At 38.2% G+C, this 27,401-nt stretch overlaps 1 protein-coding gene across 2 annotated transcripts in view; it reads right to left on the bottom strand.

Moving 5' to 3' along the window:
• Nucleotides 1–27,401, bottom strand: part of LOC129565260 (cytohesin-1-like) — a 51,132-nt gene that overhangs the window by 23,148 nt on the left and 583 nt on the right. Inside the window, exon 2 of one of the 2 annotated variants that reach the window (XM_055439924.1) lies at nt 25,212–25,285. In XM_055439924.1, coding sequence (XP_055295899.1) covers nt 25,212–25,285 — 74 coding nt within the window. Of the gene's footprint in view, nt 1–18,951; nt 20,412–25,211; nt 25,286–27,401 lie in introns of those variants that run through there. The other variant, XM_055439923.1, reaches the window with a different exon arrangement.

The raw sequence follows: 27,401 nt of genomic DNA, 5'->3' as shown, positions 1-27,401 counted from the left end.
ATCAGTATGCTTCTTTTTCGCACTTTTGCTCGTATTGTTCCAACAATTCCAAAGGCTGAATGAATCTTCACTTGACGACAGAGAGATTTGTGTTTTTGTTTCCTGTTTTTTTTTTCCATTCCAGAGAATGAAATTGAAAAACCAAAACAAAATCACATATTCAAGTGATGTGACTCTGACAAAAACAAAAGGCATATTCGTCAAAACAAAAAAAAGTAGTAGTAGTAGCCTGTTCACGTCGATCGATCGATGTTGACGAACTTCGAAGTAGAAATTCACAAGATAAATGTTTTCATATCGTGTGGCTTGGGAGCGAACCATCAACGACTGCGTGCTTTTTTTTATGATTATTATTTGTGTTTCATTTTTGTAAGTTTTTTTTTCCTATCTTGTAAGTGTGTGTGAAAAATTAGCATGCGATGCATGTGTTGATGATAAAACAGACGCTGAACTCGACACGATAAATAAATAAAACTTAATGAAATCATCGGAGAGTGGAGATTCTTTGGCAGAGAATAGATGTAGACAGGTCTCGAAGTTGTTTTTATTCTCTTGTGCCACGTTAAGCCAAGCAGAAAAGTGAAAAGAAGGGAGAGCACCATGTATGCTACTGCCAGGAACAGCACAAAAACCACGACCACTCCACGTAAAACGGAATTTTGAATGCCAAAATTTGAATAATAAAGAGATTAATTCACTGCCTGGAAAGTTTAATATGAAGTGTCGCCATCGTTTATTCTCTATTTGTAATATTTTGCATTTTCACTGTTTTTTTTTTATTCGTTCACACAGCTAAATGCTTTGATGCCATTGCTCATTTCTGTCTAGCTTCTCACATGCTGCCCATTTTATGCGATTTATTTATTTATCGTTCTTTTTTTATTATTATTTTTTATCTCGTACCAAGTTTTTCTCTAAGCCACACTAACATCATTTTATGTGTGCACATAAATGTGGCATGTTTGTTGTGTGTGTGTGTTTGTTGCTCTCGCACGAGTAGAAAAGAAAGTTGAACAAACTACGTTCAATAGCCATTTGAATAGATTTATCACAATGGAACGGAAATGGCGGTGACGGTCAACGTTTACTTAGAACGCAACAAAAGTCATTCGTTTACTATGGAATAGTCAACTAAGGCTGGTCATTTGTCGCGATTGTACTGTACACACTCTTGATTTGGGTGTTTGATTATATCAACGAACATTGTACATCGCGAAAAAAAAGGAAGTCGATAACGGTTCATACACAAGAAATATTGTACACACTAGAGGCGACAGTTCACAAATCATAATACACACAGTAACTTTTTGAACGAACAGAACAGTCGTCCGGAAAAAAAAAACAAAACAGTTGTTCGGAGAAGTTGAAAAAACCTTATCAGCAATTGAAATAGCGATTCATTTGTTGTGCTTTGATTCTCCGTGAATGTCGGTACCATGGTACGTTACAATTTCGTAACGGAAAAAAATATATTCTGGAATATTTTCAGCACACACAAAACTGTGTTTGTGTCATAAAGTATAGTTTTGTTTCTGTCTGTTTTAATCGTTCCGATAAAATCAGCTGGAATATGGCTCATGTGTGCTTCAATTAAGCGCAATCATTAAGAGACACACATAGCGAGAGAGAAAAAAGTGCACATACTTTAAATTTGAGTTCAGACTTTGGTCATTTAATTTTATTGCAGTTATTATCCCTTAATAATGGTCGCACTTGGCCGTGCCAAGCTTTTCTCGGTACTCAATTTAGTTCATAATATTGAAGAAATTGTGAATTGAGTCGCATTTCCTTCAATTTTAATCACACATTCATATTATTTTGCAACGGCAAAAAATAGCCATAATAAATGACCTTTACGATTGCAATCGTCGTTTTAACTGCTATTTGATCGCAAAGTTATGCACATTCTGGCATTGTGACACATCGGAAACTTCAATGGCAGCGTGCATTTCAACTTTCTTCCTTCTCCTCTCTGTCTCTCTCGCAATGAAAGTCAGAATAATTAACGCAACGTGTTTTTTTCACTCTCTTTCCTCTTGAACCGCGTGCGCGCTAGCGCTAAATACTTTAATTCCAAACAATGCGAATCGATGGAGAGAGAGAGAAAAAAAAACCGCGCAAAACTCCAACCATTGTCGCATACTCACAGCCACATTTTTTCCGAAGAATTTTATTATGTCTCAGAATTCTTGCGGATTTCGTTCATTTCAGTATACATGCTTATGTTCCCCTTTAAAAATGTGTACATTTTAGATGATTATCTTCAATTTTATTTCGTTACGAAAAATATATATTTTCATGTGTTTTTTTCTTCCTTCGTTGTTGTTGAAACCGACCCATGTTGGGTTCGGCGTAATTATTGAATGAACTGTGTGTTGTGTAGTATAGCGCAAGACAGACGCAGTCACGTCTCTTGCATGTTCAAACATAAAGTCAATGACAAAATGTAAAGCCACACTTATGTGGAATAAAAACGGCTTATGGTATTTATTTTTGGCCAATCTTAACGGGTATTCGAAATTATGATTCCCAGGCGATTCTGACTGCCCGAGCGACTGAACGAGAGAGCTGCATTGCATGGCCAGAGTCTATTGAACTTGTGCTTGCTTGCAATGGATTTGGTATTTCCACATCATAGCTTTTCGATTGTGAACCGAGTGAAGTGAGCAGAGATTTCTTGTCCGGTTTTTGACATTTTCCTATTCGAAAGCAGTCAGACGCGCGGCACACAATTCCAAGTCAGTCGCATGGAAAAGTTCCTTTCTTCGCAATCATAAATTGTGTATGCTTCCTTCCGAAAAATGCTTTGATTCAGGTTCAGACCAATGTTTGGCAATGTGTTGCTGTGTAAGGTGGTTGGCTTGGAATTTTGCCGGATTTTTTCTTTCTTTCTTTCGTTCATCGTCAACATTCTTAATCATTAGATGCGCTTCATTCCTTATCTCAAATATACCAATTAACGTAATGAAGAGAAATGTTTATGGGCTATTTCGATAGAGCAACAACCAGTCAGCCAAAAAGGATCGAAATAACGATTTTTTTCCCAGCGATTAAACTAATTCATTTTATATTGCACTTAATTAAATTGATGCTTATTCTGTCGAAGTGTTTTGGATATATCAATATTTTTACGATCCCATTTCTCACATTGGGCGACCCAATGAAGCGTCATTTTGTGAAAATGGGCGCTAGGGTTTCGACAATTTCGACCGTATCGTTTCGATCAAACGCATTTAAAATAATGCGTTCTTTTTAGATACACATAAATTTTGGGTTGAAATAACGAAATATGTGTCTTTCCAAACGCATCGACTGTAAAGTTCGAGTCAAACGGCATTTTGAACAGCATATTCTCGTTGGAATTTTCCGTATTTTATCACTTTTTAGCAAGAAAATGTTCTATTTCGAAATGAAATAAGGTTTTAATGCCGACGAGCCGTTTGATATAAAGAGAGAGAGAGAGAGAGAGAGAGAGAGAGAGAGAGAAAAAGCAAATGTAGAACGAGAAACGGCGAGCAAAGAAAGAGGAAAACGTTTGTGAAACGTTTCTCGAAGCCAAAGTAATACATTTCGAACAACAAACGCTATACGTTTGTTCGAGAATAGACACGGTACATTTAGTTGGTTGTAGTCGGTTCAACGTCATTCCTCCGCAAATAGTGCGTCATCCATAGATCAATCAAAATCTTATCCGAAGCCACGGCCTACAATGTTGCTGCTTGAGAGTGAAAAAAAGCTGGCATTTTCAAAGGACTTATCAATCACTCTAAATATCGATTGACTGCAGCTGCGTCATGGTGTTAAAATAAAAGCGGCTGCAGCATAAACAAAGTGAACATTGACGTGAATAGAGAGAGGGCGAGAGCTGTTGCGCCGGCTTTTTGTTTAAGTTTCGATTAAAACTCCAATCAATAGACTAAACAATCAGGCTGCACAATGCTGATCCACTTGCCACATCAGCAGCAGCAGCAGCAGCATCAACAATAGCAATTGAAGCAGAACGGAACGGAGAATCCATACATGCAATAACAAAGTGCAACCCACTCACATCCGAAGCCATTTTCAAAACAATGGATTAACTGCTGCAATGATTGCCATCGCTAAGTGTGTGGATACGAGAGAGAGAGAGCGCACGAGAATGAATTGCATGGACAATAACGCTGGCGCACAAATTGAAATGCTATTTTTGGTGTCGATGGAGGCGCATTGAAAACGACCAACAGCATCGATGACCCGAACAACGCCGCCTGTGAAGACGAACAAATACCGAGGCGAGAGAGACAAACCACAACTAACCATCTATATTTAATGTGGGTTTTGTTTATACGCAGTGACCGCGCATAAAGCTAAATCAATAAATGAGAATTTCGAAAGCTCACCCATAAATGCACATAAATATAATACGCACTTCAAACGCAGCAGCACACACACCGTGTTGGTATATGGCATTTTCCCAGCAAGAGCACAATTCTCGCCAAATACACAGGCTTAGCTCGAGTGTGAGTGATGGGCAACAAGGTCATCTATTGGCTTGTGCTATTGATTAAATTTTGGGAGAATTTTCGATGTGCATTCGTTTGAGAATAAATTTACTGGATGTGTGATCTTGATTGGGGTTAGCCACATTGTGAGGCAAACACCCGAATTTGATACATTATTCAGTTTTAAAGTTTTGTAATTGGAAATTCGAACTAGACTCGAATTACAACTAAATTCCATCTCGAAATACTCTCGATGCACAAATTGAAATTCCAATTTGAAGAGATAGGCAAACTTAGCACTGGTGTTTGTTTCCATCGATGTTATGCCCAGAATAATTACCAATGTAATACAATATTCCGAAGCCGATGAATAGACTGGTTTTTTCTTTGTACAAAATTGGTAGTCTCAGTCAATGGGAATTGAGACACACACACACACAAAGAGAGGAAGAGAGATATTGGTGTGGCTTTGCAATGGCGCGCGCACATTCGTTATGCATGAGATTTTGGTACGAGTGTGAACATGAACATACATTGTAATGTGATCGGACGGAAAACAAATGGGAAATCAATTTCGATGGTTTTTTAACTGGGGAAAACAATTTTAAACCCAAATGATGAATGTAGAACAAATGCGAACTCAAATGGGAATTCGGTTCATTTCATCCGATTTTCACAAATGTTGCACGAATTGTACGTACACACACACACACACACACACACACACACACACACACACACACACACTGGCAAAAGGGCAATGCGAATATGCACTCACAAATTGAGTTCACCATTGCAATATCCTTTTTTTTTCAGAAGCTCACAGTTGCTCTTGCCAACGGCATAAACCAAAACAACACACAGCACAGAGCACACTACAATGCAAAAACATATTTAGTTTTATGATGAGCCCATATTTTTTTTACTTTTTCACACATGGCGTGGCTTTACACATATAATACTCCTAAAGGAAACGAAACGCACACACACATTTTACACAAGCATATGCTTACACTCTCCAGGAAATTAGCTCTCAAACAAATATTGCAGTGAATTTATTGTCGGCTTGGAAACGGCGCTATGCCACGTTTTTTTATGCCAACTACCGCGTGATTGCCAAAGGAATATTTCCATTCGCTATCTGGTATTTAAATTGAGCGGGTTTACAATGTGTGCAGTACTCATTTTTATGAATAATCGGAAATCAGAGCGTAAAAACAATGGATTTCAATTCGATTTATGAAAAAAAAGTGCTCAAAGTAAACGAATTTTAATTAAATTTCGATTAGTATATGAATCTGGGTGCATTCAGACTGTTTTTTTTTCTCTGCTATTTTGATTAAATGGATTAAATAATTAAAAAAAATGATTATCGATTCGTTTTGTTTTCACAAATGGAAATCCATTTGGAAATATAATCATATCCACTACCCAAATTAATCATCGTTTTCATGGTTTGATCACACGGTTATTTTGTTTTTGCATGCATGTGTCATCGGATAAATAATAAATGGCTGAATTTCGTGTGCATATCGTTGAGGCAGTCAATTCAAAACAGGTTGTTGCCACCCTCTAATTTTGTTGCTAATACAAAGGTTGCGAACATATGTTTATACCCTTCACTTTGTTAGAAGAAAAAAGAAACCAGTTCGATTAGGCGAGACCCCGTTAAGGTTGGCAAAAAAAAATTTCCATTCTCTGTGTGTGCATTACATGTGGATAATTACAAAGTTGTCGACATATAGCTAAATGTCATGCAATGTACTTTAAAATAGAAACACTGTGTGTGTATGACCGACACAGATCCAACTGAGTAAGCAATTTGCAATGTACGTACGAATTTCCAGGCTGAAATGGGCTGAATGTTCGAACCAAATAGTGAACTTCAAATGAATATTGATGGAATAGACGGTCTAGAAAATTGGTGACATCGTTAAGTGTTTACATCTCTTATGAAGTGTTCGTCGCATCATGAATTCAATAGAGACCTCTCCGATTTTTTTAAAAGGCAAGGAGGAAAAAAAAATTGAAAACGATGATGTGATAAAATCATTCGACCAAACTTTTGCCAATCGATTTTTTTTCATAGGTAGGAAAACGCCTTTTTGAGCACTCATTCACACCGAAACCTTTGCACGCGCACCCAATTCTCCAAAGTATTTCAATTTTCAAACTTGCAAACGAACTTTGTCGCAACTTTGTTTTTCACGACTCCCTCATCGCATGGCTTTCCATCTTCTTTGAAATGAAAAAAGAAAATAATTTCATTAAAATTATGTTTTGCAACATGAGTGTGACCCAAATCACAGACTGGTCAATGGAAAATGTACAAGTTCCTTCTTTTAAATTCTTGCTTCATTCCATTTAGAGTTGAATGGGAAAAATGTGTGCTGAGCAAAAACAAAAGCAACAGCAACATGAAATCAAATCATATTTTATTGACATGGGCTATCATTTATATCAATTTATTTCGGGCCGGACAAGTGACTCTATACGATGGCATAGAATGTGTTATTGGTATAAATTACATGACTCTTTGGTATGGAAACATCGGCTGGAACGAGAGCTAAATAACAGTGGGTCGGTTGTGGAAAATTTCTGCGATCCGAAAATTCTCCGAGATTTTGATTGACTTGAGAACAAGGGACTGCAAAGTTTTTGGCATACTTTCTTAAAATGATTGACTGGGAACTGTGGAAGACAGGCAAGAGAGTGAGAGGAGATGTAGAGAGAGAGGGACAGCAAGTGTAAATCGAAGGAGCTTAGAGTGTGAATCAACAGTACAGGGTTTTCACATTCATCAGAGTGTAAAGGGAGATTACATATCAATCACTGTACGAAAAATAAACTTAAACACTGAAAAGAGGATATATGAAAATTTGTTTGCAGTCATCATAAGATGTGGAGCGATACACGAAAATATTAACGAAATGAATTTTTTGTCGACTAAATAGGCACACCCGAAAACGATCCTTGGTTCTTTGGTTTTGTTCTTCTTGGAAGCATGTGACTTATCTCATCTTGAACGCATCTTTGGCAGCAATCATGTTCAAAGGCAAACAATTGAGACGAAACAAATGCGATAAAAACGGCAAGTGACCGATTTCTTTTTTGAAGGCGATAAATTTCCATTTGGCAAAATAGAGATTATTATTGTTCTGGCAAACGGATGGGCTTTCACTGTTTACACACCACACTTGAAGCGAGAGAGATGGAGAAAGGAGAGAGAGAAAAAGGTTCTCGTATTTGCATTTTCAATGTAAGTCTTTGTTAAATAAATATTCCGTCAAACTGGTTTCGAACAACAATGGGAGCACAAATTCCCAGTCGATTTTTTGTTCGCTTGAGGAATCTTTTTAATGTGATTTCATTTCTTTTAATTTCTTTGGGAAAATTCCACATAACGAAATTGTTGGGCCCAAGATTCCATTGGCGAAAACGTTTAAGACTTTTCTGAAATGAAAATGCGTAAGTCATTGTTTGAATCGTCATATTTTATGGCGTGTGGAATCTACGCAGTATGTTCAACGGTTGCTCGTCTTCCTCATTGTGACACATATATGAGCATTTGGTGGTGGTGGAGGAGCAAGGGTCTGGTTGTGTGTCGAAAAAAAATTAACATGCAAAAGCGCTTTGGAATCAAAAGGCACGAAAAACCACTGTCGTTTTTCCCAAAAGCATTTATCACAACGACGGTGGAAATATGCTCGAGGAATACGAAAGTTGTGGCCGCATTTTCTTTCGAACCCAGTGCGATCCATGATATGAGCGTCTTTGTGAACAATTTTCAAAGTGTTTGATGTTTGAAATTCCAACTGTGCGAAAAGTTTTCTTTTTCCTCTCACTCTCGCTTTCGTTTTCGCTCTCGCTCTTGCATTTCTCATCATTTTCCCTTTCGTCTTCCCCGTTCGTTCGTTTTTATTCCAAAAGTTTTGCTTTCTTGTGGAACACACAGTAGCATCAGCTCCCAAAGAAAATGACAAAATCAAACACGCCCCACCGGTTCGGTTGTTCAGTTTTGACATGATGGTGAACAAACCGTGTCGAGAGCTCGACCATGTGTGATATATGCGCTGGGACAGTTGACGTGAAACGAACGCCAAAATCTGATGGGAAAAGTTAATTTGACGATTTATTTTCATGTAAATTACTGTTGGTTGCCTGTTTTGCATTCGAAGTGTCACTAGCATCGCCGTGTTTGAAATATTACTACATTTATTCTCTTCTCTATTTTTTTTTCACTTTCAATAGGAACATATATCGCCTTACTTTCTCTCGTCGGTAAATATTTTTATGCGCAATTCAAGTGACAGACCTTTTTTTTGTTCAGTGTACCTACGTATTTTTATTATAGTGCATAAAGAATGAATGACTTGAAAATGAACGGCATTTTCACTAAATTAAGATGACTTTTGCATGTTTGGCTTTTCATATTTGATAAGTGCCAGTTGAAGTTAGCATTTAAAAAAAACTGCGAGACAGACATTTTGCACATTGAAAAAGAGTAAAAAGTAGCAATGGTAGCAAGCCAAGGACTTCCACCTGAACAACAAAAGCTGTTTTTTTGTGCACTACATGCGATGCACGTCTGTATGCCAATAGAGTTGCCAAGCTTCGCCGAACTATTTTTACTTCGTTGACTGAGCAAAGAAGACGGAAAAATTGGACAATGACCTCCACACATCAAACATGACATGAAAGTCGTCGTTTGGCGTTTTGGACGCGCGTGACGTGCCCAGAAATCATGCACTATTTGAATTCGGTAAAACCCAAAACGTGCGCCCGCTAAAACCAAAAATATTACTCCGTGTGTATGTACACAGGGGGAGAGATTAAAGGCGATGAAATCGATGCCAAGCTTGCAAACATTCTAAGCAAATACAGACAGAGCATTCCAGAGATAAACATTTTTTTTGCGCAATTTTACCCATTTCCTCTCTCATTTATCATCAAAAGGAGCTGCCAGCGTAGAAGCATAATTTCATTCACATCACATCACGGACATAAACATTTCTTTTGTGTGTGTGGTTTGGTTTGGTTCAATGTAGCTGTTTACAGTTCAATAACATGTAAGCGAAAACAACGTAAATTTTCAATCAATAATCGTTGCGACTGACAGCCAAGTGAGAAATACACTTGTCCAAATCGAAAGAGAGAATGAACGAGAAGCGAGCGAATGATAGACTGTCAACAAAAAAATATATAATACCCATAGCAAAATAAAGTTAACATCCGTTTTGGAACGGTTGCGAGCGCGTGAAGTGAAACAGAGAATATGCACATATTTCATAATTCATTGGCTTTGATGGATTTTCAAACACATTTGCACAGGCATTTACTCTGTCTCCCACGATTCTCGCTCTCTCCCCATTCGGAGCCGACCCAGAGAAACCGTTCTAGTATCGATAAAACATTAAACATGCTAATTTGTTGGGACACGAAGCAGCACAAACACACATACACGCACGCACGCCAACCGAAACGAAAATTGGCGGTGAAGCGGTTAAATCAAATTTATTTATCCACATTATCGGTCTCCCTCTATTTTTATCGTATTGCACAAATAACATAAAAATACTTGTGCCTCTTTATTTGCCAAATGAATCAACGGCGCACACACACAAATAAATAAATAACCAAAACAAATGACAGTTTTGTTCGACTTTCTTTTCTGCGTTGTTGCTTTCATTGTGTGTTTCATTCGAAGCGCACGTTGATGCGAAGTTTTGTTTTGTCTTTCGTTCTTGTTTGGTTTGTGGGGTGGCTGCAGTGTATACGGTGCACAAAATATCATCATAACTAATAGAGTTTGCGATTGCCAAAAATATGCGATATACATATTTATAAGCGCATTTTGCCTTGTTCCTTGCAATCAGATTTGGCTGAATGTGAGTGTGACCACATGGGCCGGTGCCTATGCCTCGAGTTTCTGTATATGTGTCGAAATGCACGTTTCGGTTGTCTCTCTGTTTTGGATATAATTTTGTACGTGCTGGTTTTTACGATCTCCAACGAATAGTCATAGATGCTGTATTACGCAGCGTCGAACGATTTTTTTTCCATATCAAAAAAGGAAACGCTCGTCGTACACATTTCAGTTTATGCTGTTGTAAAGTTCAATTTCTTGTTTTTTTCTCTCTCTGCTCTTCTTTCTTTCTTTCTTTCAACGGCGGCGCATTTTGCCGAAACATATGTGAAATGTGCGTCGAACGTAGCCGAGCAAGAAGTAACTCACGATTCAACTCATCATTGGCATGTTTTGTTTTGTTTTCCGAAAATGGCTTGTGTATGGTGGAATGTCGATGCCTCGGAAATGACTATTTCATCCCTTGGATGTATCTCTTTGCAAGGAATCCAATGTAAATAACACATGACGATCGTTTTCTATAGCATTTTGCTATGCCGCTCGGTTCTAGCTCATGTGGCACATGCTGTGCTCATATGTGTATTCTCTCATTTTTACAACCATCGGTCTGGGTAGCTTCACTGATTAGACTACTCACACAGTCAGGCTTCGGTCACATACAACACCCGCGCACAAGTCATGCATACAACAGCACCCGCACCAGCAGTAATAGCAGCAAAACAGTGCCAAAATGAAAATGAAATAGATTATGCCCGAAAATCGTAAATAATTTCATGAATTTCTCGGTTCGGTCATAAATTTTGTGTCATTGATACACAAAGGATGTATTCGCTCGATTCGCTCCATTCGCTTAGCCATTAATTTTCGGATGAAAAAAAAACCACCAATCCCATTTGAGTTACACACACACACACACATGAGAAGAGAGAGAGAGAGAGAGAGAGAGAGAGAGAGAGAGAGAGAGAGTCATTTCTTGTTCACACTTCCTTGGCTCGTTCAACAGCAATTGGATCTCTGTATTTAGTTAATTTGATACTTGGTGAATGGTCTTTTATTGCAACGATTACATCAACGCATTGTGTAAATTGAAGCGATGCAGACAGAAACGGTATACGGCATACCTTTTGCCCACTTTCAGATCCATTATTAAGTAGAATGGTTTTGGATATGGTTGCTCTGGACCGATGAAGCCAACGAACGGTGTTTAGTTTGAGAGTGCAATAACACCATTATATCTAGTTTAGCTTTTCGTCGAGAAGAAACAAGGGAAGCAAAATTACACATGTAAACAAAGTGCGAATAAAATGAGTTTTGTATGGAGTATGAAACAAGCGTATTTCGGGGTCCATGTTCTCGATAAATGTTCGCCTAATACGCAATTGCCAATGCCGAAATTGTTTGGGGAGTTTTAAGGACAAAACAACAACAGCAACAATGACGAGTGAAGAAAAAAAAACACTTAGCTACAGGCACAGACAATAGCATCGTAGTGTGAGAAATATTGAAGTCAAACGAGAATGAAGCGCAGAATGTTGAATGTTTCAACGTTGTACTACGAACGCTCTTTGTGCAAAATTCGATTCAGTCATTGTTCACTCCCAAAGCTTGTCACTGGCAAATTGCATGATTTTCCAAAGGAATGACTCGCTTGAGTTCACATTTTCCAGTAAATGCGCCGTTATATACAATGCTAAAACTATAAATACTCTGCCTATCCTGACAACGATGTAGGGATCGATTTTGTGTGTGTGTGTTTTTTTTCTCGGCGCTTTGGAATCGAGTGCGTAGAATCAAATTTTAAGTCGCCATTAGAAAGAGTCGAAAAAGGTCAAATCCCTTTCGATGTAAATCAAATGATAGTAAATTGCCAATGATGACAAAAACGAGAATTATCGACGCTCCAAATCTATTTAAGTTGGCCAGAAGATCTGCTTGGGCTGAAAATCAACTGATAATATAACACAAACCACACATCCCAATCCTAGATTCAATTTACTTGACTGCCACTCTGGATTTTACTTTATTCTTGTCGGACGATAAAACTGTCGAATTGACTCCATAATTTTCTCTTCTTTCTCTCTGCGCTCGTTTTCTGTTGAAATCGAAAGCTCGGTTAAAATCGAATCCATGTTATCCACTTTGTTTCATCGTGCACCGGGTTTTTCTGTTGAAATCATTATTGCTTCGAAAAATTATTTCGTCCAATTCATTTTGGATGGAAAGTCATGTTTCCTCGGCGTTAACGCCATAGAATCCGGATCTTGTAATCGAATCATCAGCACCAGGGGGAAAAAAATATGAAATGCCATTTGTATTTTCAGTCATCGGATACAGCACAATTCATTTAACAGTATCAATGTGTTAACGAAATTGCTTCGCATTCTATTTCCAGAACCAGACAACATTCACACACAAGCGATATTCATGTGGATTACGCTTGATTAGACTAGCTTTGAATCCCGGAAATTCAATGGTTTGTTGGTATCACGCCATCTACTATCCTGATTGAAGAGTGTTGGCTGAAGAGAATACCAGGAAATGCGGCTAATTCCCAAAGCCTTCAAGGAATATTAACTTGTAAACTCGGTCTCAAAATAATGGGTCATTAATTCACGTTTCCGTGGTAGAGGGCGATAATCGAATGAATGTGTCCCATTTTGCTCCCCGCATTCGAATCGAAACATAACACAATTGCCGAAAACCAAAATCGATTACAACTGAACACATCATCGATTATGGCTCCGTTGTACGCAGCCAGTACATAGAGAGAGAGAAAGCATTTTGTTTTGTGTTGTTGTCGCTGTTGCTGCCCTTTCCTTTTACATGCCAATCATAAATAAAATAAGGCAGTGCCTGTATGCGGGACCAGGAATTTCATCCAATATATAAAAAAAGCTAATGAAATTTAATTGTAGCCATAAATTTGTGCACGTCATCTGTTAAATGTTTGTATTAATGATGGAATAGCATCAACCATTCCGTCACTCAACGGTATCGCTGTGTATGTGTGTGAGTGGAAATAGAGAAACCGAAAAGCGTGAAAATTCAATAGAATTCTTCATCCATAGTACATCGATCTATTTACTTCGTAGTCGCGGTGTTTTGGCCATAGAGAGAGAAAGCGACTGAAAGCGAAAGTAAGAGGGCGAACATGCGGCTAAGAAAAAGAAAACAAGCGGAAATGAGCAGAAAGAGTGAGAGGATAGACATTTTGGGAACGCAGGATATTTCAGCTTCTGGCGATGTGTCATCTTCACAATGCGTTATTGTGTTACATCTTCACTCGCATTACCAATGACTACGTGAGCATTAAATTGAATTCCGACGCGAGCGCATGTTTTCCCATCGCCGTCCGATTTCGAGGAATAAAAACAGCTTAGGTTCTTCTTATGGGTTGTTATTCCCAAGCAAAAACGGAGTTTCTTCTCTGTGCTGCTTTTTTTTACGATACTGCATAGGTTTCTATGCAAAATCGCCCTTAAACCAGTCCCTATACATATTTAGATCCGTCGAACAAATGAGCCACAGCACATTTGGCATCTTTCATTGCAGCTACAATTTATGGCTCGAAATAACATCGACTTTGCTATTTATTATGTATCAAAATGTAAAGCCAAGTGACTAACGATAGCAAAATAGTCGGGAGAGTGAATAAGAGAGCGCGTCGACACAACCATCATCGCATCGTATTCGAAATGTAAATTACAGATATTATCCACTTTGAACGCCATTCATACGCTCTTATTGTACTCTAATTTAACCATATACTTGAGCATCATTTTAATTTTCAATGCTGTGCGCGCTAGCTCTCCCTCTCTCTGTCTATTAATTTGCAAGAGATAAGCCGGAATCGAAAGAAGTTTCATATGTCGAAGTCCAAACCGACACATTTTCTAAGAAAGTCGCTCTCATAAGAGTAATTTTCGATTAAATCAACACTTCCTATCTTTTGAACGACGTAGAAAATTAGTCGAGTGCTGAGCAAACACTCACACATACCTACGAACATCAATCGTTTTTCGTTACGGCGAATAACAACATCCGAATGTGCACTTTTGTCTGGTTTGCAATTTTGAACTTTGGTCGTTCGCTCTCTATTTTCGTGTGCCGTTTTCAATTTATTCGATGTCACTTTTGTCTGGGCCATGTGTTTGGCTCGAATTGACTCGGCGCTTTGGAATTGCCGTAATAGTCGTCGTTGTCATTGTTGCAACTGATTAAACTCAATTGTGCATTGTCAATGATGATATTTTATGCCATGTTGCATTTGAATTTGTAACAAATTTCACAGTCACACACCAAATATGCATTGCTCAGCATTTAACGATACGCAAAAATCGGCACTAGTCAGCGAAAGAATTGGCCGATTGTTATATTTTTGCGCTTCTCGGTCGAAATTCAAATAGCATGCATTCACAAATCGGCATGCAAATCGAGCGTGCACACATTCGATGTACACAACAATTTCTGATGAATGATCTATCTGCTAAACACAGAGCGAATGAAACAGAAAGAAAAAAACGTATTAAAACCATTTTGCACTCGACACTGACATCGTTATCAACAACCAAACATGGGCTGTTGTTGTTGCTGCTGCTCCGCTACGGCTGCATTTTGATGTTCATTTTTTGCGCAAACAAGTAGCTGATGATGTGAGCACTCGTGTTTTTTTTTGTTGCACACATCCGTCTCGCTTGCTCATTCGACTGAAATCATAATATCGCATTATTTGAATTAGCTGATGATTCCAAGTATCACATTTCGAAATCGCGAATCAGCAAACACACAAATTTTCATTATTTTCTTTGTTCAGCACAGTGGGTTGCGAGTATTTGTGTAAATATTTACGAATCCAATTGATGCGTGAACGTGGAGCAAAAAAAAGGCTTGTGTGCATGTGCTGGGGGAAAAGGCAAATGGATGCGTTGATTTTGCGGCAATGACTAATGTACATTATGGCATAACGGCAAAGAGTCAAGTAGCTCATAGGCAACGTTTTGAGCAAGCCAAAGGCATAGAATCAAGGAGAACGGCCTAAAATCTCAGCTTTCTTTTGAATCAGCGTAGCTTAATTAGCAAATATATGCGTCTTCAACAGATAAATATTTGCTTCGAATGAATCAGTGCAAATGGAATGAACGAGAGATAGAGATTGAATTGACACAGTGCAATTAAAAGTCATGGTTATTTGCAACGCGAAATGTGTGACGACGGTTTTGCGTGGCGGCGGTTTCGATCATGACGGATCGTTTATTGTCAATTATCTCTCTCATCGCCGCTGATAACGTGACCATCACAAAAAAACGCTCGTTTTGGTTTCATACTGCATTGAAAAGTGTATTTAAATGGATAAATATGCACTGGCAATTTGTAAGCGATTACGCGTTTGCTATTTTTATCGACCGATTTTTCTTCGTTCTTCTTTTTTTTAATGGGACAGTCTCAATTCCCATTTCAGCAAACAATGCGAGAGAGAAAAAACTAATATATTGATGAAATGCCACGAAATCTAATCGTGACAATGGCTGAGCTGTGTAATTATCCGATGTTTTGTTTTGTTTCAAGCACTCGCGTTCCTTGTACCAGGTAAATGGTGTGAAACAATTGGAAGATATTATTAGCACAAAGCAAAAATGCTTGGGCTTTTAAAACGCCGAGCGAATCTCGCTCACGATTGATCGAATCACATAAACAGACAAAGGTATTTTGTCGCGTTCATTTTGCTTTCGTAGTGAATTAGCTGCGGGACGACAGTTGGCCTATCGTGCTGCAACGCGAGATCAAACTCGAGCAACGGCGACGAGGGCAACGACGAGCAACGACGAGGAACGACAAGGGATAGAAATGAGTAAAGGTTTTTTTCTCTCTGTGTATTGAGCTGTGTATTCGAGAGCAGCGAATAGATCAAAGCGAAATCGAATCGGCAGACGGTTGAATAACCGAGGTAAGAAAAGAGAGAGAGAATAAAAAATATACCGTGTAAATAAAAGTTTGGAATGCGATTAAACAATCTCATGGCAAATATAATTTAGTTGTGAGATACACTTCTGGCTCTATCGCTGTGTATGTGTTTTTGTTCCGCATGGTATTTCGGCTTTTGTTATGTTACGAAGCCGAAATGAAAGTTCCACAAACTTTGGTATGAGAAACAAACATATTCTACGCTGACGGAATCGGTTTTATCAATTTGGTCAAAAATGAGAATCGGAAATATATATTTGGTTCGATGTCGCGCTGCCTTTTTATTTATTCATTCATTCATTCTTTCTCTCTCCCACTCTCTATTTCGGCCTGTCTCAGCTGCTGTTTGCGAAATCGAATTTCGCAATAACCGAAAAGCGCGAATTCATGTAAATTGAAATCGTAAAAATTCTTCAGCGCATGTGAATGGCTGAATCGTGATTAATAAGAACAAATGTTTGCGACTGAATATTCGGCGTTTCGTTGTTTATTGTATATTTTGGCAACACAAAAGAGAGTCACACACACACACACCGAGTGGATTACATTTTACCCAAATGCACACAGAGATACACACACATAAGCACAATGGGTTTAATGTTGATTTTCGGCTGAGTGAGAGAAAACGAAAGAATTCCTCGACAATCGGCTATAATCTTTGATTTTATTGCCACAGTCAATCCCGTTGCGCTCTATTCACTCTCTGTTTCACATTTATTGGCTACGAATTCAGGACAGAATTTTTCATCGCCACTCTGCCTCTCCCTCTTTCTCTTCGCTGTCGCTTTTTTCTGATCTACTCTGTTGTTCGTTTCATTTGATCGAGCGCAACGAAATGTATCGAAATACGGAAACTTGCAAATGCTTAAAAAAAACGACATATGGCCCATATGCTGTGGCACCCAATAAATATAGAATTGAAAACTATTCGGTGTTGACTTTCGACATTGTGCGCGGCTACTGTTGATGAACGGACCGGCGAAAATAAATGAATAAAGTGAGAAAGAATAAGAAAAAGAAATAAACAGCTGATGAAATCAAATTGAATAAATAAGCATTACTCGGTGGACGGTTTCTTAATGCAATTTCGGTGTGTGTGGGGCGCATGAGTTGCAAGGCAATAGATTGAATTTTAATAGAGCTGCACACAACCATTTGCAAAACGTTAACTTTTTTTTCTTTCTCAAATATTCCACGGTTCTATGCACGCGCGCTCAAATCGAATACAATTCTCGATTGTGAAAATGAATGTGTATCGAAGACAAACAAAATGTAATAAATTTTGCTGTCTCGGTGCCACCAATCCCAAGACAAGACAAATGAGCCGAACGTTTCGCAATGAGAGATTGGCTTTTGTTTTTTTTTTTAATATGAATTTCGATTAGCGATTGCTATCGCTCGAAATGTATGCTATTTTGCAAAATAACATTGATATTTTTTTTTCTACAGAAACAAAGAAATAAGTGGTGAAGCCCCAGGTATATGCGATCTGTGGTATGTGCACACACTGGGGAATTGCTGTCGATTTGCTATTATGACTCATAGGCATAATTTACTTGTTGATTTGCTAGATAATGATTTGCGCACACTTTGCTTTCTTTATGAGTTGCAATAATTGCCTGTGGACAATACACAAACCGACACATATGTGTACATGCATGCACATCATCTCATAAATATGTATAAGTTGTCGTCGTCGATGTCATACCGTATGTATTTATTTATGATGATTTAAAACAAAAGTGGCAAAAAATACAATATTTCTGAATTCCACGGGAAAAAAATGAATTGAAATTAATAGATTGATCGTAAAATAGAAGCTGCATACACAGTGTATGTACAATTAATATTAATGAAGTGTGCAGTTCCGACACGTCTACGTCTCATGTGTTATTTGTTCTCTTTGTATGGATATTGATCGCAACACACAAAGAATTCTCTCGTTTCGAATAAGAAGCAAATAAATTATGATTTGAATTGTGCCCGGTGGAAATGTTTCCACATTTGTAGCCAAATAATAAATGGTGTGCGATTGTGAATTCAATTGATGGAATAAATGATGGTAGGCGAGATGTTGCATGTCACAATGATCGCGTCCATTTCGACTTGAATAGTTCATACAGCGCATTTCTTCTTGTTCTGTTTTTCTCCTTCTTCTTCTTCTTCTTCTACTTCTACCTCATTTCGAATAAACTCAAAACTTCAACGGGCGACTGATCAAAGTGGTCTGAGACTAAACAGCCATAAATAATATAAATTCATATAATACATTGATATGGCATTCATTTGAAAATGAAGGGAGCATCAATCTCGGCCGTGATTTCGAAATCAAATGTCACACAGGCGAGAGATGTTTCCACGAGTTTTTGATTAATACATACTCAGCTCTGCCACACATTTCCACAACGAAATCGATTTCATTTCGGTTCAATGGAAAAATATAGATGTATCAACGTGTATACTCGAAATAACAACGTTGAAGGCGAATAATAATTTACAATCGTCATTTGATATGCGAATAAACCTTATCAACCTACGTGCATATTAGTCACTTCGATTGATAGATCACCGCAAAAACAGCGCGGTTCAAGCGGTGGCTGGAAACAAAAAAAAAGGTGATCGGAAAAAAAATGTTGAAAATACCTTTACAATGTGCGTGTTATCGACTGCTGTGCAAAAATTCAAACGCTTGCGTCATCAATAACTCGTGTGCTTATTTGTCGAATAAAAAAGAATGTTTTAGCGATTCTTGTTAATCGGTTATTGTGTTGTTTATTTCACCGAAAATTAATCCACACACCAAAGAGCAATTCTTTTGCCGTCGAAAATGTAAATTCATTCGTGAATGAAATAGAAAAAAAAATCAGGTTTTTAATTTCTACGAAAATATTCGTGTTTGTTTGTTGTCGTCGTCGCTATAAAATCCATTCACATATCACATTTTTTTTATAATGTCGCGATTTTCGGGTCATAACATTGATCACAAGCAAAATAAAAACTTTCTATGGAAACTAAAACACACGCTTTGTCACACTAGAATTTGTGTTACGAAACAATTTACTCTTAATTTTTTCCCCTATTCAACGTGTTGTTGTATGTTATTCTTCACTTTTTTTCTGTTGTCTTCATGTGATTCAGTACAATAAAATTCATGTGCTTTGGGTGCAATAAATGAACAAAATTAAAAACTTCTTCACACACTTTTTTCTCTGTCTTGTGATACCGTCACAAATTAAAGTTTATATGTCTCTTATTAGTTGGATCATCAAATTTTTTGCAGTTCAGTACAGTTGGTGTTGCAGCAACAAAACAAACAGAAATTGCCTTGATGACTCGACACACACGAACAACAATGGGACAAACAATAAACAAAACAAGTGATTCGCTGGCGAAAAATGACGCGTGAATCTTCTATTTCCTTATTTGTCATCCGTGGGTTTTTGTGGTTATCTCTCACCATTGTATATAGAAACTCACTCGAAGATTGACTGACTGACGTTTTGTTATGTATGCCAACAACAACATCACCAGCAATAGTAATAACATTCAGCACATATTATTCGCTTGCTCTCGTACGTACACAATTTAATTGCGAATTAGAAGCGAGATTTTGTTTCATCTCCTCCGAGACATGTTCGGCATTTGGCAGGCTGGATGATAAGAAGCACTCAACATTCACTTCAAAACCATAATCCGTTTTTAATATGTTCTAGCCTTTTTTGCCTCGCACTTAGTATCACACTGACTTGAATTGATGCTTGTTTCTTATCATTCACACTCTTTGCTTAAATATAATGCCACGAACTAGTTTGATTCAAACGATTTACCGTTTGTTCTTATGCTGGGTTTTGTACACAATTTATTATTTCCTTCGCATATAAATTTGCTATCGATGCCGTAATTAAAGCGAATTAGAAAATTGTGTGTGCACGACAACAAATTCTAAGTTGAGGACTACTTGAAAAAGAAAACGGTGAAGATAAAACGCGCTGTGGCGACTGTATTCGCCACAAGCTCACAAACGACTGCACAACCATTGAGAAAATTTACGGAATGCGGACACAGCAGCAGCAAGCAGTCAGTAAAAATAAACATCGAAGCATACGGCGTTGCGGTGTTTTTGGGCGCAAAATATTCATTGCAGTTGGTTTTGTTGCGACGTTAACGGTGACGACGCAAGTATCATGCGGTCGCTTGCCGTAAACATGTGTGTTATGACTGGATAGAAGAGCTTTTGCATGCGTTACGCTTTTTCTTTCGATTCGCTTTTAAATGCGTCTCTCGACACACACACACACACACACACACACACACACTTGTGTAAACGAGACTTTCATCAAGCAGCTACCGTAACAGTGATAATAGCACAATCGTTTAGCCATACAACTATTGCAAATGTTAATTTATGTGTATGCACACATCGAACTGATATCCTCTCATGTAAGAATGCATTATATCATATTATGGTTATAGCAAGTGTGTGGATCGTGTCGCATAAGGCCCGTGTGTTTTTTTATTCCGACTGTGTGTACCCAACAGATCGAGCTCCATCGCCCGATTTATACACACTTACGACAACCGAAAAATATAGGCAGCGCACAGCAAAAACAACAACAGGCGCAACGAAGAAATGAAAAATTAATGTGTACAAATCAAGTGATGGGATGGAAGCAGTAAAATGCAATGTAAACATGAAAAATTCCTTTGGTTTTTGTGGTTGTTCGGTGTGTTTCCAATTTGCTTTTCCACGAGTATGCCTGTGCATTGTAAACGAAACACAGCATTTGTCAGAACATCGTCTACTCTTTTTATTAGCACACACACGATTCGTCATTTGTATTATTTTCCGTATGAAAGATACTGTTATGTTTCGTTAGAGTTATGTGCATTTTGCAATGTCTTCGTTTACTATTTCACACGAATTGTTAACCGGCAACCGACGAACGATAAACCAAATCCAATGAAATGAAAGAGAAGTAAATTCAAGTGGTTTTTCTTACGTGAGCTCTCTCGCTCCGAGCACACTCAATATAGTGTACGGTTTTATTTTATTTTTCATGGGTGTTACAAAATCGAATCCCAGTTTGGCTGCCTGACTGCTTGCTTGCTTGTGATGTGGTGATAAAAGTGTGGCAGACTCGGCGGCCGATCAAATTCAATTCTCATGCAATTCACACACTCAGACACTCGATGGTGAAAAAAGTCAGAACCACATAAATTGCATTATATCTTCTATTTTAGTGCAACCGATACTACCTGTTCAAGATCACTTCGCTTGCGATTTTGAGATTGTATGCACTTCAGGTCGGCTTCTTTTTTTCCTTATTTGTGCGCCGGGTAAGCAAAGAAGAAAATAGTGGAAATCCCAGTTTTTCGACGGCAAATCGTTACCGTAAATCGACGTGCAACTTTCAGACAGGCAAAACATGATGAATTATACATAGTCTAGTTGGAAATTGTTCGCTTTTTTGCTCGTTCTTCATTCACACTATCTCACTCTACCTCAATCTCTTTCTTTTTTCTCTCTCTCTTTCACTTTGTCTTCCTCTCTCCAGCTCGGTTCATTTGAAAACTAGTCTAAAAAAAATGAAAACGGATTGATTTTTCCACAAGGAAAATGCGCTCGTATTTTACTTTCGATCGCCCAAATGCCAGTGTTTGGCTAACACTTTACGAAAAACGAATTGACTTTTGGGGTTTTTGTGTGTTTTCGCATGCATTCAATTGAAATGTTTCCCTTCGGAAAAATGGCAAATTTGCCCGCATTTTTTTTCTTATTATTATCACATTTTCATTGCCGTATGAATGAAATGTGCTCGAGAATGCACAAAGCGAGTGTCGGCCATGACGACGCCGCTGTCGTCAGCAGTTGATTGTCAATATTTGCATTGCATCAATAAAGGATTGCAGTTTTAATGTCATTTCCACATTTCATTAAATGTATTTGAACTGGTGATAACAGCTGCTAATTGCATTTAATTGTATGCCTTCGTTTCGCTTCACTTTTTTCTCTGCCGTTGCACATTTATTTAAATAACATCATTATTGTGCTATTCAAATTCAAGTTTGTTGCGCAGCAAGCGTGCTGTTCGTATGTGTGTGAGAGGTATGAATGGATGGCGAAAATGAGTATGAGCGAAGTTATAGCGATGCTGCCGCACATTATATTCTGGCGCTCACAGTGATTGCAAATGAAAACGAATTAATTTTCATAAAATGCGTTTCGCGCGCGCGACATGGAGCTGTGTGAGGGTTTCAATTTATTTCACACTGGTGTACCCTATCTATTAGACTATCATAGTCTTAATGTCTTGTATAACTTCGGGAAGTATAATAAATATGAGCGAATGGAAATGATTACCAAGCCGAAATGCGAGAGAGAGAGTCATTTTCCGACAGCAACAACAATGCTTTAAAATGATGATGGAATGAGATGAGTAACAGCCGCCGCTGCTGCTGCTGCTACTGCCGCTGCTGCTGCTGCTGCCACCGATGAGCATTTGGTGCTCAAGGAAAAAGCCACACACATTTACCGAAAAAAAATGTGGCAGAAACTTTGTTGCATGGAGAGAGCGAGAGTAGATTTATTGCTTTTGGGATGCTGGTGACAAGGTTGGTTGAACTTTACGTTCACATTTCAAAACAACAACAATAACAACAGCGACGACGGGGAGAGAAAAATTCCTTCAAATGCCAAACAAAGGACTATAATGTTACGACAGTGGTGTGTCTTGGACGAGGGATTTCTCCACTCCTTTTTTTCTCTCCCGAATATTCTCAACTGCGGTGCTGACAATGAGGTAGACGGGAATGATTGTAATAGAGGGTTGCAGTCAAGCAAACTCGTTCAATGTCTTATTGTCTTGTGCCAGCTTCCGTTCAAGCGCTCAATCCACACACGCGTACACAAAAACACCGAAAATCTATCGACTGCATCACCTTCGATCCAAACATTGTAACAAACTGTGGTAAATTATTCAATTTATTATCTTATTAGTTCAATGTCACATCACACACAATCTCACTCTCTCTCTCGTCTCCTTTTTGTGCGTTGCAGTCTAGTTACTTGATGGCACTCCATACACACAATTGAGCCCGTGTTACCGGTTTATCGACACTCCCCGATTCCGACTAATCGTCGAAACAAGAGACCGGTGCAAATGATTATGAATGAATATAATTGAAATTTATGGTTTTTATTTCGTTCATGCGTTTTCCCTTTGGCATTCCACCGTCATCGTCATCGTCATCGTCGTCGCTGCTACTGCTGTTTTAAACAGCAGCTCCTTGGCCTCACAATGACAAAATGACAGCAACTGAATGCAAAAGAATTTCACCCTGATTTCTATCTAAGGCATTACACTAACGACGACAACGACGAGTGGTGTACCCATAATAAATGTAATAAAGTAATCCGGGCGATTTTTCTTCATAACTTGAAATTGGTCTCTTTTATTTTCATGCACACGGTTCTTTGGTTCTTTTGCTACGTAATTGGTTTTTGAAGGAAAAAGGAAGAAAAAAAAACGGAAGCATAGAAGACATAGAGAAAAACAACGGAACACTGAAGAGCCTATAAGAATGGACACTTTTGAATGTTTCATTTCCACTGTGTACAATGGATAGAACGAAGGAATTTTTCAACGCCGCGCGCATAAAAATCATTATGTTTCCTGCGTGTGTTTTCTTCTCTCTCACCTCCTTCGTCTTTTCGCCCCGTTCACTCGTACCATCTATCTCTTGCCTGGCTTCATAATAGAGTCATAAAAATAACATCGTGAATAAGCGCGTCAGTCGTCAATTTCTCAATGTGCGGCGCTCTCTTTCTCACTTAGATAGCTCTTAGCGACTCACTCGTATGTCGTCATAGCATATTACTCCAGGGCACCAAATGCGTTTTGATATCGCAAAGCCGATAAAACGAAATAAACAAACGAACATATTGTTCACTCAAGTGGAGATGGAGGGAGAGAAAAAGCGGTCGCCCAAAGGAGAAAAAAACGAAGAAAAATCGTATAATAAATATCTGTTCTGCATGAATAAGTCATGGGAATTGCTCTTTTATAGAGTACATTTCAGAGGTGAGTGCGACATCACACGGAACCGCAATTTCGAATCGGCTCAAATATAAATTCAGTGCCAACATTGAGCTGTATCATATTTTCAGCTTCATTGCAAAATCCGCGCATTTCCTGATTTTTTTCTCTTCAAAATACTGCCGCTCCCCCTTCCACGCCCGGTGACAATTTCGCATTGCATAACATGACACAATCCCAAATGTTCTGTCTATTTTCACCTCCAAATTGGGTTAACTCAATTATCTTTTTTCCACAACACACAGGTTGGTGCTCACCAACCAAACCCAAAACCGTATGCAGTAAATCGATTCAAGCCGCAAAATTGGATTTTGATTTAATCGAATTGTTGTTCGTGCCGACATCGCACCAATGAAATAAATATATATACTGGTAATGAATCTTCGGTGCAAGCAAAACAAAATAAACCACGTTTACATCATTGATTTCGTTCTTGGTTGGCGAATTTTTCCACTCGCTTTATCTTCTATCATCACGTCTATTGCCAAAATCCAAACAATAATTCGACTATCAGCAGCTCGACTCCACTTCGGCACACGGAGCAAAACATACACTGTATTACGTCGGAAAAATTCATCAAAAATTTATTCACTCTGCGGAAATGTGACGTTGATTTATTAACTCAAAGTATTTGACGTTGATATTCATTCAGCAGTTTTTTGTGCTCCGATGTTAAACCAATTTTCATAGACACAACGTGTGCAAAAGAAAAAGTGTAGAAGGTAAATCTACCGTTTTCCACTCAAGTGGCAGACCAACCAGACATTTATTAATAGCTAGAAGTCATTTAATGTGATTACTACTCACCTGTATCTCGAGTAGCAGCTCCTGTTTTCGATTGCGAATTTCGATCAGTTGTTTCTGTTGTTCGGGCGACATTTCTGTTACGAAATAAGGTAAAATGCGGAATAAATAAAATGAAATGTCATTTTATGATTACGATTGAAGGAAAAATGAAATGACGATGAATGCAAAATACAAAGAACTGGTTTTTTTTGCCAGTTTTTTTTTGATACTGAAGTACATCATAGGTTTTTGGCATACTCATTATATCTTACATATAATTTATGATATGCGAGAGAGAGAAAAACAACCATACACACCGGTTTATCGATAAGAGTTTTGGGTTATCGATTTGTCTAATCAAAACACAGTTAGCCACACGGTGGCAAACAAAACGAACGTTTGGAAAATTAACGGTGAAGAGTGTTCACTGAACACAGTCGTCGACGAAATGAACACATGGGCAACCACTTCACAAAAATCAAAAGGTCTTCGATTTAACAAACTTCTCTACTTCACATCTGAACAGCGACTACTGTTCGATCTTGAAATGAAATTGGTTAAAACTTCGATCTCAAAAAGGTTGTTTTTTTTTCATTCCTTTGACCATCGACACACATTTATTCACATACACGAGGAAATAATTGTGTGTTTCTCCCGGTCTCATCACCGAAACTTCTTTGAAGTAAACGAATCAACCGATTTATGATGTTTTTAACCTTATAGTCTTGTTCAATTCCACTTGAATCGCATTCCAACCGAAAAATGCTGTGCGTTTGAAGTGTGAACGCAATCGGTAGAGAAGCTGTTAATTGGACGAGCAGTTATGTTTATAAAAGAAACCTCAATCGGGCGCCAAGGTTTCGTTCGGATAGTAATTCTGACGATGCGGTCATGACCAATGAAACTATTTAATAATTCGTATAGTAGAAAAAAGTGTGCCCTGCATCAAAGTAGCGTATTCCGCCTAATTGACGGAAGTTCAAACAATTATCGGAATAAATTGATACGTTCAACTTCATCGAGAGCCTCTTGAATGCATTATTTAAAGCGAAGAAGAAACAAGTACGAGAATGATTTATGTTGAACCAGCATAACGAACGAGCCTTATTACAAAAACTCTCACGCACAACCACAAACTCAACAAGCCGCATGTATGCAGCAGTGTTTTTTTTTATTCACATTTTTTTCCCTCTTGTCTTCATTCCATCCAGTGTAATAGGAAAACAAAAGTTTTGATTTAATGCAATGCCAATGCATACAACGTCGTTATATGCAGTGACTGTGGGATAGAATGCACCAAGGCACATTCCCGTCTCATGTATGTAGACAAAGAAGTTGATCGACAACACCGTAAACCGAGGCTAGAATACACGGCAAATGAAATATATGCACGCAACAACCAGTAATCTTCATTGTTTAGTCTTTCATTCTCTCAACACACAGACACAAGGCAGAGAGACATAAACATAGTTGGAACATAGCCACATATATTCCATGTGTAGAGCGCACAACATATCATCTGTGCACGTATGTGTGCACCTTTTAACGTTTTGTTTACATTCACTCATAACGCGATATTCTTGATTTTTTCAATGGATTTTTCGCCTTTTCTCTTCATCGCTTAACATCGTTCGTTGGAATTTTTTATGCTTGCTCTCATACTCTTTCTCTCTCCTCTCTCTCTCTCTCTGCCTGCCTCTGTTTCTTTCACTCGCATCATAGCGTTGTTTACACTATAAGTGAAACGGAATCAAGTAATATTTTTCATAATGATGATGGCTCTTGAAACATTTAAATTGTACAAAACAACAACAACTGAAACAATTACACACTTTCCAATTAATTCTCGGTTGTTTTCACTTTTAAACCTAGCGAACGATGCAATTGCATTGATTCCAATCAAAAATTCATTACCGAAGGATTCTGTCTTTTCAGTTTATTACTATTTGTTACAAAAACTTGTTGCTTCTGCTGACGTCGAAGGATACAACTGGATTGAATCACGTTAACTCGATGCACTTTTGGTTGATCCACTTTGAATATATGAAGTCAATGCACAATTTAATCCAATAATTTAATTAATTCAATAGGAAAACTGCAATTAATTAAATGAAAAAAAAAACTAATTGAATGTACAAAGTCAAATGTGAAATCAGAATACACACACATTCAGTAACACCAATCAATCATCGCAATTGCGCGCTGACAATC

The sequence above is a fragment of the Sitodiplosis mosellana genome, unplaced genomic scaffold, assembly GCF_009176505.1.
Source record: "Sitodiplosis mosellana isolate CC-2019 unplaced genomic scaffold, AAFC_SMos_1.0 Smas_scaffold_2, whole genome shotgun sequence".
NCBI lineage: Eukaryota > Metazoa > Arthropoda > Insecta > Diptera > Cecidomyiidae > Sitodiplosis > Sitodiplosis mosellana.
This window is presented reverse-complemented; position numbering and strand designations above follow the sequence as displayed.